Source organism: Lepisosteus oculatus, chromosome 3, assembly GCF_040954835.1.
Source record: "Lepisosteus oculatus isolate fLepOcu1 chromosome 3, fLepOcu1.hap2, whole genome shotgun sequence".
Lineage (NCBI taxonomy): Eukaryota > Metazoa > Chordata > Actinopteri > Semionotiformes > Lepisosteidae > Lepisosteus > Lepisosteus oculatus.
Window position 1 is genome coordinate 64,310,900 of NC_090698.1, and position 12,886 is coordinate 64,323,785.

Genomic DNA, 12,886 nt, shown 5'->3' on the forward strand with positions numbered 1-12,886 from the left:
AGTAACAAAAGGCATGGTAGGGTGGTTCTTTTTATTTATACTTTCAGTGGATAACAAAGAATTTACATGTACAGATATTAATTATTTGCCTTATAAGGGAAATAAGGTACAAAAACTGCTTGTCCTGGGTATCAAGTATGACTGTGTTTAATTGGCTCAGACAACCGGGGACCTCTATGTTATCAGAGGACTTGATTCTCACGAAGTATTTGGGAAATTGTAATAAAGGTAGATACATAATACAGCCACCAAGGGATCATGTAGAATATAGAATAAGTGTTAAAAGGCTACCGTTTGAATTGTAACGAAAAAATTGTAGTGCAGCATCTTGTTTAGGACCAAGCCCTAAGATGATGATGATGATGAATATCATGATCACTGTATAATTTTACTATCAGGGTTGAAAATGTAAAAATCTTTGAAAATGTGAAAAAAGTCTTTCACTGTATGCAAATAAACGTGCATTTGCAGGTCCAATGTAATATCTCATTCACAGGTAGGTAGCATCAAGACAGCGAGTTCATAAAAACCCACAGCACACCAGTATAGCACTTAAGTGCTTTGCACTCTGATTCGTCCAAATATTTCTGTCAAAAGTGGAAAGTTACTGCAATATCTGTTTACTACAGTAAAACTGTTTCTAATAGATTTTCCACTGCTTTGCACAACACTAACTCACGAGTACAGCAAATGAAGTTTTATTCCTTTGGACTGTATAAAGAAAATTGGAATTTAACCCTGTTATAAAAGCAACAAAATACAAAAGATCTGGGAATCCGAGTCCTTCAAATTTCAATAAGATCCTATAAAAAGCAACCCAACACAAATTAGAAGCGAAACAAAACACTGCTTCAAACAGCACGCCGAAAAGTTGTTTGGAAAACGAAAGACTCGGGACTGTTGATGCTTCCAGTCAGGGTGAGATGGGATTTCCATGTATGGTGATGTGATTTGTGCACATGATATAGCGTCAGGGACAAAATGGCAGCACAGCGAAGGCCAACGCATACCTTTGAGAGACATCACCTCCCTACTCTGCTGTGGTCCTCTTGTGCCGCGAGGTACATTACTGTAGGGGATTCATGCCTTGCGACACTGCGTCACAATACACCACCCTTGTGGACTTCTCGACTTACTGCAGGCTGTGTCGCTGGAAACATAGGGGGAAAAGAAACACAAGACTCAGTGTTTCCTGACTGGGGGGGCTTCTACAAGCTGTCCATGGACTCGATGCCTTTGAGGACGTCGTAGAGCTCCTTGGGCAGGATGACGTAACTCTCTCCCGACCCGGCGTCCTTGTCCTTCTGGAACTCCCGCGTGGCCTTCATCTTCTCCAGCTGTCGTTCTTGGCGCCGGCATTTCTGCTGCACGGTTTTGAGCTTCTTGCGCAGCTTGTCCACCTGCTCCTCCAGCTGCTGGATCCTCTTCTTCTGCTGCACGGTGTCCTCCACTGTGTAGTTGTGGTCGCAGGATATGGACATGCTGGGAAGCAGGGCTGGGTGCACAACCATCTGCACCACGTTCTGCAGCTGGGGCAGCCCGGGTTCCTGAGCCGGCAGTGGCGAAGGTGGTGGTGGTGACTGTTCAGAGTCAGTGAGGTGCAGCTCAGGGGGAAGAGTCATTTCTGGTGGGGTTTGCTCATCCAAGGCCTCATCCTACAGGATTGCATGGGGAAAAAAAAAAGCGTTCAGTGAGCATGAATGTACAGTACTTCTCTCTCTTTCAGATGGAGTCAAATGTGGGATGATATATCATCCTCCAACGGAGATAGCATCAAACAACGGAGATATTTCCAGGTACTGCTTCTCATGAACATGAGAACACTTCAGTCTTGGAGTTCAAAGCTCTCTTTTTCTTTTCTTGCCATCAGAAAGTTCGATCTATTCCAGCAAAGGCCTGGCTTTTACAAATGGTTGCTTAAAAATGATACCCGACAGATTTTACAGGCTGATGTACACTACAGAGCCTTGCAAAAGAATTCAGACTCTTCCTGTGGTGCCGAGTGTGAAAGCGTACCAGCACTACGCAAGTCGTAAAAATAGATATACACAAGTGAGCACAAACTGATATTGCCTGCCAACAAGGTGCAATACAAAAATACAAAAGGTTACATTTCACAGGTAATTCATTAGTCCAGATATTGTAGTCAGCACGTTAAGGGCCTATAAAGGACCTCAAGGTATTCAGTGTCTGAATACATAACTTTTTCCTTTCATATCAATTACTTCTTTCTTTTTGTTTTTGTTGCTTTGAATGTGTGGAGGCTGTGTACATAAAGATTAATTGCCACTTCAAAGTATCATGACTTGCAAGCTTTATAACAACAATAAGTGAGAACTGTACAAGGGTTTGAATACTTTTGCAAGGCCCTGTACCTCTTCCTGTCACATATGTCACATATATGAATATGAGCATCCTGTGACAATGACTGCACACGGAGGACACCAAATTCCAGAGGATGCTCAAAAATAAAGGTAATTGTTTTCTCCTTAAAAATAGAAAGTCAACGATTTTCTTGAATTCTGAGACATAAGAACTTGAAATAACCTTAACCCAAGAGGTTATTCTCAGTCATGAATTAAATAACACTAGCATTCATTTTCCTAGGATGAGACAAGAGTCTGAACATGCCCCTTGGTTCAATTGGTGGGGTCCAATCTCCATATCCTATATTCTAGTCCTAGCTGAATGTTGATCAGTAATCAGTTACTTAAATGTTGTTTTTTCTTACGATTAAAAAACATAGGCTGGAAATACAGCACTATTTCCAGCCGATATACAACATACGTAAGTCAGGATGTTATGAGTTCTTGGAAAGTTTGTAAAACATTTAGCCTGTGAAGACACTGAACAATTGCAAAGCACGGGAGTTGAACTACTGTACACAAGATGAAAAAACAAACAAACAGCAGAGCATGTCACATGTTTGAATTCTTAAGAAAAAGTGACCTTCTCCGCCTGGCTTTACCTTTTCATCGAGCCTGTTGAAACAGAAGAGCGAGGGCACCGCGTTTTCCTTCAGCACGCGGTTGTTGCACTCGCGTTTGAAGCAGTCCTTGGTGAAATGCTGTGAGCAGATATTGCTGTATTTAGTGGGCTTGAAGTTGTTCCGTCTCATCGCGGCGACCCATTTTCCACACACATCAGGCCGCGCAAGAGGAAACCTGATGAATAAGCAAACACGACTTCAAGAGGCATTGCCTTTCTCTTCATATATTCATATGTTGTTTTGTTTTGTTTGGCGTTTGAGAGAACAACACAAGTCCAGCACTCCAGGATTTATAGTAATACCTCCATATTTTTTACATGGTATACCTTTATTTGACTTCTAAGAGAATTTATAACAATAACGTTTATTGTGTTGTTCAGGGCAATCAATCTAAAATAGTTATGAAAAAATCTTTAGTCTTTAAAATGCAAGCCAACCGAAAACTACGGCACTTACACTCTTCTGGCTAGTTCAGATCATATGTAATTTAACGCAGGGCAATACATTAAATTAAGGTGTAACTTAATCGGACCACATCCAAATCCGTGCAGCACTGCTATATCCCCGACTCTCCTAAACATTCAGCTGTCCTAGAGTTTGTCATATCCACATATCCAGACGTCTCCAGCTCCAGAGAGTGTGGAAACTGACTCGTACCCTAAAATCACACATCAAATAATATTTAATACTTCATATGAAGAACAGGGCTGCAAAAATCGCTACCTCGTCGTCTGTCCCATTTTCAAACATGACAGTCAGAACTGGCATTTACAGATAAAAGCGAGGGTAGCCCTGTGTTACATTTCCATTCTTTTTCATAAACACTGCCTTTTTCCCATTTCGGTATACGTTTAATTTAATGTATCCATCTGAAAGGTGGTAATTACACAAACTGCCCTGTCATGTGCTCCTCGGAGGATAACGCACCACGATGTACGAGTAGCAACCCAGAAATGCACGTCATACCCAAATCATTGATTTCGCTTACATAAAGATCGGCGGACACACGCTTTGTATCTCCGATCAACTGATTTTATATTCATTTGCTGGGCTTCGCGGAGAAATCACGGCACGGTTTGCCCCGTAGCCTACTTGAGATTGTCCCCTCAGTATTGCAAACTGTTTGAAAACAGCTGTACTTGCGCCCTGCGGTGACCGACAGGAGTTAACTTACTTGTGAAAAGAAATGTTCTTGTCCTTGTGATATCGGTTTTTACATCCGTACGCCGAACACGACTGAACCATCGCTGCCTTTGAAAATAAAGCGCAGCGCAGGTGCGACTGCAAATGTTACGAATGCCTTTTTTTTATTACTATTTATTCATTAATTCTCCGCAGAAGAGGTCCCTCTCCAGTTTCCAAGATGGCTGCTACGGCTTCGCTGGCTGTCACATGATGCGCATCCGTGCTTCGGGTTGGTCACTCCCGTGGAAGAGTCTCCTCTCTTTTCGGGTGACGCACCTGCAGTGTACAATCACGTAGACAAGGCAAATCTCAACGTGCCGGGGACGAGACGTGTACATTAAAGCAGCTTTTAGCATCTGGTGGACGTGTGACACATTTAACCTGCATAATTGCCCTGTATCCATTATGTTATCGCGACCTCCCTGAAGAACCACTGCCACACATTAGAATGATAGCAGCCGCTTTTTCCAGCGAGGTGACATAGAGGTATTAATTACAACAGAACATACAGTACATACAGAATTTGAAAAGTATTTCTTTTTTTCGGGGTGTGGGGTATCCTTAAAACTTATCTGTTTCCAAAATTGGAAGTGAAGTGAAGCGTTGAGGTATTAGATCTTGAGGAGAAAATCCAGGACGAATGCGTCTTATTGGTAAACATCTTGAGGTCGTGGTTTACTTGGAAGTGAAAAATAAAACGACGTTCTTTTACGGTTCATTGGTTTTATACGCTCACAACAGCTTCCTTATGAGTATATCGAGGTGGCACTGTAGTTTTAAAGCGTATGTCTTCTAAATAAACTCAGTTTACATCATGAAAGACCTAATACTTGACGATAAATTGATCTACAAACTTGAAACTTGGTGTGGCAGGGGCTGCACGGAGAGGCGATTATTTGACTTAACACCCCAAAGTGCATTTTAAAGGCACTTGTATATAATTTATCATAATTGTAGCTCTGAAATCTGAATTGTTGAAAAAATATTTTCCTTCTGAGTTATTTTAAAATAACATTTGAATTCACACAAATGGCCTACAGCTCAAATTTCTTGACAAATCAATTTCATGTTCTAGACCAGGGATTCACAGTCCTCCTTCTTCGCTTAAATAAGTCCTTAACCTATAGTTGCTTGGTTAGAACATCTGCATGTTTTTCTTTTTTCTTTTGTTCTACTGAAGTCGCTTAAGAAACAAAATACAGTCAAAGGCAACTTCCTACTTTTTTAGGAACTGAAAACAAAGAGTTCAAATTAAACCTATTATTATGTCTATTAAGGGTTAACAATTACTTAATTGAGCACTTAGGTGGAACAAAAACTAGCACATGTGTTGTGGGTCCCTGGGACTAAGATTGGGAACCACTGCTCTAGAAAATCCCTGTCACCCTGCATTGGATAAAGCACTCAGGAAATGGATGGATGTCCTACAAGGTGCAGAGAGAAAGCAAGATGAGGGCAAAGCAGCACCACGGAGCAATCCCAGCAATCTCAGAAAGCAGGGCCCCAGGTAAACCAGGTGACTTAACCCAGAGTAGGCTGTTGTGCAATAGCTCAAGTACAACACTACCCCCCTCCCCCTCCCACCTTAAAATGTAAACTGCTTTGATGCAACTACTTCTTATATATCATAATTTATATATTCAGTATTTTTAAAAATTTTTACTTTATTTTTACTGATTTGGTTTTACTCCAAATGTACTGTAGTGGACTCCAATTAGCAATATTATGACATCTTATTGATGTAAAACATTTGACATGTTAAGCGTGGTGAGGCTGACTACAGGAGGAATATACTTGAGTTATGGGATGATACAAAATACTTATATACAAACAGGCTTTCTTCAGGATATGTGGTCTTTTTAAGATAGAAATGACATTTTTGAATCCAGTGTCAAGGGTCCAGAATCACATTCCAGGCCTAGCTGTAGTTTGTTCATTTACAGAAAGATGTATGGATACATGCTTGATGTCTCCCATCATTTGATTGGATTTTTAAAATTGATTATATATTTAATATGCATATATATATTTATAGCTACCTGAGAACCTGCAAACAATTCACCTTGAACTTGAACTTTATTGCCATACAGTATGTAACCGGTACTGGTACAATGGAATTCTTACTTACAGAAAGTCTCTCGATTGTAAAACAAGTGTAAAAAACAAGACAAAGTGCAAACAGTGCATCAAGACAATGTACAAACAAACAATAGACAATGTGCAAGTAAACATGTAGACAGTTTGAATGTAAACAATACAGATATGTAAACAATGACTGGAGATGTGCAATAGATAAGAAATCATAAAGAGGTAGATGGTGATGGTGATGGTGTAGGTGTGGTCCGAGGGGGATGGCTAAATGTGGTCGCCAGTCTCACTGCTTGTGGATAGAAGCTATTGAAGAATCTGGTGGTAAGTGTCCGTATGCTCTTATATCTCTTGCCTGAGGGCAGTGGGGTGAAGAGCTCATGCCCGGGGTGGTGACTGTCCTCTGTGATGGCCAGAATTCTACCACGGCAGCGGTCCTCATAGAGCTGTTTAATCTCTGTGAGACCGCAGCCGATGATCTTCTGGGCCATATTGACCATTCTCTGCAGTGCGCGAAGAGGTGTTGCCATACCACACGGTGATCCCGTTGGTGAGGACGCTCTCGATGGTGCAGCGGTAGAAGTTCACCAACATATGTATTGGCATCCCCCATCGCTTGAGGCACCTCAAGAAATAAAGGCGCTGCTGAGCCTTCTTCATGATAGAGTCAGTGTTCACAGTCCAGGTTAGATCTTTAGAGATGTGAATTCCCAAAAACCTAAAGCTGAAACTTAAATGTACTGTACAGTATACCTTATATCTCATAGTGGACTAAACTTCCTTTAATGCTTCAGATTCTTTAAATCTATTCTTATGTCTGTGAAAGAGTTGTGTTGTGTAGCAAGGGTCTAGTTCAGTTATGAAAGCAATGAAATGAACCTCGCTGCTTTCCTCCTGAAGAAGCCGATTCTCAGTGTTTACCTCAGTCGCTCTGTTTTGCGGTGTAAACAGGAACCTCAGGGTGTGCTTTGAACAGGAAACAGGGTGAAGAAATGCTGTCGAGAACTCAAGAAGAAATGTGTGTATAAACACCTGGGAGGAACTCAAACCCCCCAGAAGGCACAGGTCGAGCTCCTTTGTAAGATATTTTGAGTGGGAAAATAAAAGTTAATGTTCCACTGTACTCTGGCAGCAATTTGGATTTTGTGTTTCTTGACCAGCAGACCAGCGCTATACCTAAATGACACAGGTAAATGAACTCAATTTAACTTCTGCATACTGTGAGGTCTTGGGTGAACTAGGCATGTGAATAAGGGAAACTCCAATTTTATTTTTACTCATTGTTCTTCCTCTTTTTCTTATTGATCCTTGGCTTGTGAAGGAGCGCTGTTTATCTTTCACTGAACGCTATAGCACCTGCCTGTCGAAGGCAAAATAGTCAACAAAGAAGAAGTGTGTGAGAAAAAGTGTGTGAGAAGAAGTGTGTGAGCATATCTTCAAGACTAAATAAGTAAAACATAAACTTTGTTTTTTTCAGATCTCTTTAGTATGATTGAAATGGTCTAGGTTTGTTGATATCATTCCCCCTTATGTGGGTTATCAGTCATATGGAAAGTATATGTAGCCACAATACCTTTAGCGCCATCACACTACTGTATTGTGGTCATACAGTATATAGCTGTGATTTTCATTGAAATATATAGTAGGCTGTTGTGGTGCCATTTCAGTGCTATAAATTCGAGAGAATGGGGGTTATTTACATTTTGCAATGTGCAAAGTTGATTGGTAGGTTAATGTACCATCATGTATTAACATATATGATATATAATATATTATTAACATAATATATTTAAGACCATATATATATTGTGTAAAAATACTGGTTGTATATTGTTCAGGATGCATAGCTTAACCTAATAGCATCTATTCATATTTAATTATTGAGAACTGGGTGATAGTCTGACTTTGGATTTGTTTGTAATATGATCTGGAGAACTGAAGGCACCAAACACTTGTCCTGTGAGGACATTAGAAAGGTTAGGTGGCCATCTGGCCATTCCAGCCCATTTAGTACTTAATTGAATCCAAAGATCTCTTTCAGACATTTTGTGTTAGAAACCATAGTACTGGCTTCAACAACAGAGCTGGGCAGCTCTTCCTGTTCTCAGTTTAAGTCTTATTTTCACAGTTTCCACCTGATCCCTCTTGTTCGTGTTTCACTGTGCTTTCTAAAGAAATCTGCTGGTCTGACTTTGGCCAAGGGGTTTCAGGATTTAAATTCTTGTTTCAGCTGCCTTCACGGTCTTCTCTGTTCAAGACTGAAAGGGTTCTGTTCCTTCAGCTCATCAGTGTAGGTGTAGGACATTCACTTAAGCCCAGAATGTATATGGTTATTCTTCTCAGAGCAGCAATATCTTTTAATTACAATTTCTTGCTGAGCAGCCCCTAGGAGCTCAGTCTGTTGCAGGAGTACCTGTGGGGGTAGACAATGTAGGTCTCCCTTGCTAATTCAATCCCAGCATATCCCATGTACTGTACACTTGAGCCCTTATGTGCTGCCAGAATGGATGTGCTTCCCTTGAGCAAATGCAACAGGCTGAATTAAGCTTGTCTGAATTTTAATTTCTGTTTGTATTTGACAATACAATGCACATTCAACTAAGTAAGTCTGCTGATTAAAAAAAATCTGATTAAGATTCATTGTAACACTCTGAAAATCCAACTGTAACTAACATGAAGTTTTAGTCCTGCTTTATAGTGATAATTTCCATCACATTTACGCTGTATTTCTTGACCCTTCTTTCTGTTTTGGTGCTCCAAGGCTGTGGAATAGCCTTCCAGTTCATATTATGTCTCAGTCAGTGTTTTCAAACCCTGCGTTAATTTACTGCATTCATTTCTGATGTAAAATGCTTGAGGTAATGAGTCATGAAGGCATAAACCAATTATCTGCATAAAATAAAGATTATTATTAAACCTTACTGAAGATTGTAGCTTTTGTTGGACTTGCTACAAGACTCAAATTTATTCTTTTGAGCTTTCCATATGAACAATCCAAACTGATGTGTAGGTTTCGTGTCGTTGGTAACAATTAGAATTTTACAATGAAGAAAAAAAGTGCTAGAACTTAACATGAATTACCCTTTTGCCATGACAGATATGCTTATAAAATAAAAAAATAAAACCATTGTTTTCCATCCTGTTATATTCAAGCTTCAATACAGTATAGATAGATAAGACTTTATTGATCCCGAAGGGCAATTGATGTGTTACAGTAGTCCAGCCCAGGACAAGCAAAAAGACAGATATCAGAATAGATGAAAAAGTAAAATACGTACAGTAATACAAAATAAATATAAAATAAATAAAAATAATATCATAATATATATATGTATATATCATATTATATCATAAAGAACTACATTATATATTTGTTTCAATGGACTACAGTACATATAAAACCATATTTGTAAAATGCACCATGTACATTATTCTGTATTGTGGTTATTGTGTCTTTTCGAGTGGAATAATCATCTATATAGGCAGAGCTAGGTACTGTATGAAAACAGTAGAGAGTAAGAGAATTTCTCCATTAAGATCTTGAATTATATAGTTTTTTTTAGTGCATTCTTTCCTTGAGAGGAACAAGTTTACACAATACCCACAACTGAATTGTTCATCGTTGTCCACTAAGAGGAGCTCCAACACAAAAGAATACTCTGTGCAAAGTTTCGTTCCTGTTGTTTCCTTTGTAAATGCCTGTTTTAAAGCAATTACATGCTCTAGAAAAGAAAAACATGCTTGATATTTTAAAATCCTAATTTACATTCAGTTTACATTTTCTGACCCATTTATTTTGGATTACCAATATTTATTCTTTTTTATATGAATATTTGATGCTACAGGGCATTTCCAATACAGTGGGAATATCTACAATGTAGGCAGTGCTCAGCGCAGTGCAGCTTTATCCCTTCTCAGATGCCCAAGGTTGACTGGTGGGTAGCAGCTGTTGGTACCTGGTGGCCTTTTGCCTAGCTGTAGCAGAGTAGATTGTCCACCATTTCTGACAACCACAGTGGAGGATTTCCTCTCAGTGTCGAATTATTCCAAATCTAATATTATGACTCAAGGAATCTGAAGTCCTTTTCTCTTGTTTATGATTCCAGAAATCGAAGAATCATTTGAGACCTCTATTGAATGACCTAAGTACATCTTAAAGGTGTGCACTCGAGTCACTTAATACTTTCAAGATTCTTTTGTCTTCTCACACATCAACCCTAATACTGTACCTTGTTTCTGAAGTGACACAGGGACAATAATTGATTTTACTTCAAAAGTGGCAGTGGGTGTAGAGGACAAGGGTCAGGTAAAACAGGGTCAGGCAGACTTTATGACTCTTATCATTTTTGTCAAGAATTTCCAGCAACTCTACAACTTAAGTGAAAATGTCAATTTTATGACGGGAGCAGATTTGATAAACCCTTCATGGATTTTAGGTGAGAGCTGTGCAGAGCTCAGTGAAAACTGAAAATCAATACCCCCAGTTAAAGGAGCTGGCCCGAGCAAAGACTGAGCTACAGTATGATAACAGGTTCAAGCCTGGCTCATGTCTGCATCTGGCTCGGACTGGGAATCCCCAGACGGAGGCTCAGCTCAGCCCAGCCCACAGTAGGGTGGGATAATTTGGTCAGGGCTCTCTCAACTTTCAGCAACTCTTCTTGGCCTTCTGGGCATGGGATACAGGTTTGAGGTGCTGAGTGTAAACGACATATCCCTCTTTCCTGTCAGACCTCCTGTAGGCTTGAACCTTCCTCGTTCCTACTGGAGGTGTGGCTACATACTGTACAGTAGGTCATCGCTGTAAGAGTTGCAAACGCGTACTTGGTAATTCCAAATTGTGGTGGGTTTAACAAAAATAAAGGTTTTGTGTAGAATATCCTTCACAACATGTGACACAAAGTTATGAAAACGTAACTGGATGGAAATTAAAATAGTCATGAAGCTAAAAATCTTCCTGACAATTTTGCATTATAGAAGAAAACTATAGTTAATAGTTAAAGATTTCAATGTTAAAACAAATACATTTTCAAGTGTTTAGATCACACCTGGTTTTAAGCATGTATTAGTTGTTTAAAAAATATGTTAAATGATTAGTGAATGACTAATGAACTTCTCTTTTTAATGAGGGATCCCACTTCTTTAAGTGTTAGTCTTAAAAGTGGGTAATACCGCATTAAACTAGTCTGATGGCCAAATTGTTTATGAGACTTGCTTATTTCCATGTAATGCTCATTCATTTGCATATCCTAATTGACATATAATTACAGTAATACCCACCTACACCAGGAATTACCAAAGACAGCACCTTCAAATGACACTCATTACTGTCAAACTGGCCTTAAATCTGTGATAATTTGTTGTGTCGGTGTACTGCATAATTAGCAGTGAAACTTAAAAAAAACTGTTTTGGCCTAAGTAGATGGAAGAAATATGGACTAAAAAATATGGAAGAAACCCCGCTTGTAGTGTACATTATTTATCATTTCAATTTTTTAGATGTGTTGAGAAACATTTACCAAAGAAGCAATCCAATAAAAAGGCAATTCTATGTCAACCCAAGAAAAAACTTCTTACAATTGAATTTATTGTAATGTGGAATCAGTGACTGAGAGTACTGTATGTCCTGCTTAATGTCATGGACTATGGTGATGGAAACAAGAAGTCTCAACGACTTCTACAGGTTTTTTCCATTCTTGGGATATTTTGGGTCACTTTGTCATTTGAATCAGAGAATCAACCATTTTGGTGCAGCCCACACAGAATTTCTCAAAAAAGAGAACTTTCTATTAACGTCACACTGATAACTTTCAGTTTGAGGTGCAATATTTGATTAATTTTTGTAACTGACGAGATGTGGATGGACATTCTATCAAGGATACTTGGTATATTCTCCTATAAAAAGTACTTTCATGTAATAAAACTTCCCTCACATTTTATTTCTTTAATAATTACCTTAATTGCAAACACCTGAAACTGTATGGTTCAGCTGTATAAATCTGATGAAGCAGTATCACAATTACAAATTGGTTTTATTCAGTTGTAATTTTATGTGTTTCAATAACACTGCACTTGCGAAAAAGGAGAAATCACTGTTTAGTTTTTTTTTGTTTTTCATTGTGTTCAACATAATTATGAGTAGAATTATGAAACAGGGCGCCCCTGAAAATACAATTAATAGAAAGAGGCAGAGAAATGCGATTTATTTGAAAATCGCTTTTATTTTATTTTAAATTAGTTTATATTTGGTTTTTAAATGCACTTATGGTACAGATCACTTGTGTGTTGCATACGACAAAAACAAACAACGGTTTTACGAATATTTTGAAGTCCATTAGAAACATTCATTGAGCTTCCGATATTTCACTTCATTCCCTGTGGCTGCAGAAAAGATCAGATTGACAGAGCAAACAGGGTAGTCTGGCCTACAGCTGGTCTTATCAATGAAAGCTTTGAAAAAAAAAAACACCCACTCTCTCAGTGTATTTCCTGGGTGTGAAACCTGGCAAACAGGAATGAAAGCTTTGAGGTTCATTGCTCAACAGGAATTGTGCAAAGAAAAAAAAAGATGTGTGGGTGTAGAAGGTGCTTTTCATGTGAACTGCTCGATCCTGTACGATCTATTGA

At 39.0% G+C, this 12,886-nt stretch overlaps 1 protein-coding gene and 1 long non-coding RNA gene across 3 annotated transcripts in view; one reads left to right on the forward strand and one right to left on the reverse strand.

The window, feature by feature from the left end:
- Positions 1–6: 6 nt before the first annotated feature.
- Positions 7–4,418, reverse strand: thap1 (THAP domain containing, apoptosis associated protein 1). Of its 2 annotated transcripts, none has more exons than XM_006626640.3 (3): positions 4,164–4,418; positions 2,969–3,164; positions 7–1,655 (listed from the first exon to the last, which is right to left on the reverse strand). In XM_006626640.3, exons 1-3 carry the CDS (start codon positions 4,232–4,234, stop codon positions 1,209–1,211), a joined length of 714 nt encoding a protein of 237 aa, XP_006626703.1. In that variant the 5' UTR covers positions 4,235–4,418; the 3' UTR covers positions 7–1,208. The 2 variants fall into 2 exon arrangements, with proteins under 2 accessions (XP_006626703.1, XP_015216897.1); XM_015361411.2 differs by lacking the exon at positions 4,164–4,418 and adding an exon at positions 3,978–4,129.
- A 2,856-nt stretch (positions 4,419–7,274) lies between these two features.
- Positions 7,275–12,886, forward strand: part of LOC107079392 (uncharacterized) — a 65,499-nt gene continuing 59,887 nt past the window's right edge. The window contains exon 1 of the long non-coding RNA XR_001480360.2: positions 7,275–7,451. This is a non-coding gene — a long non-coding RNA (uncharacterized lncRNA). The remainder of the gene's footprint in view (positions 7,452–12,886) is intronic.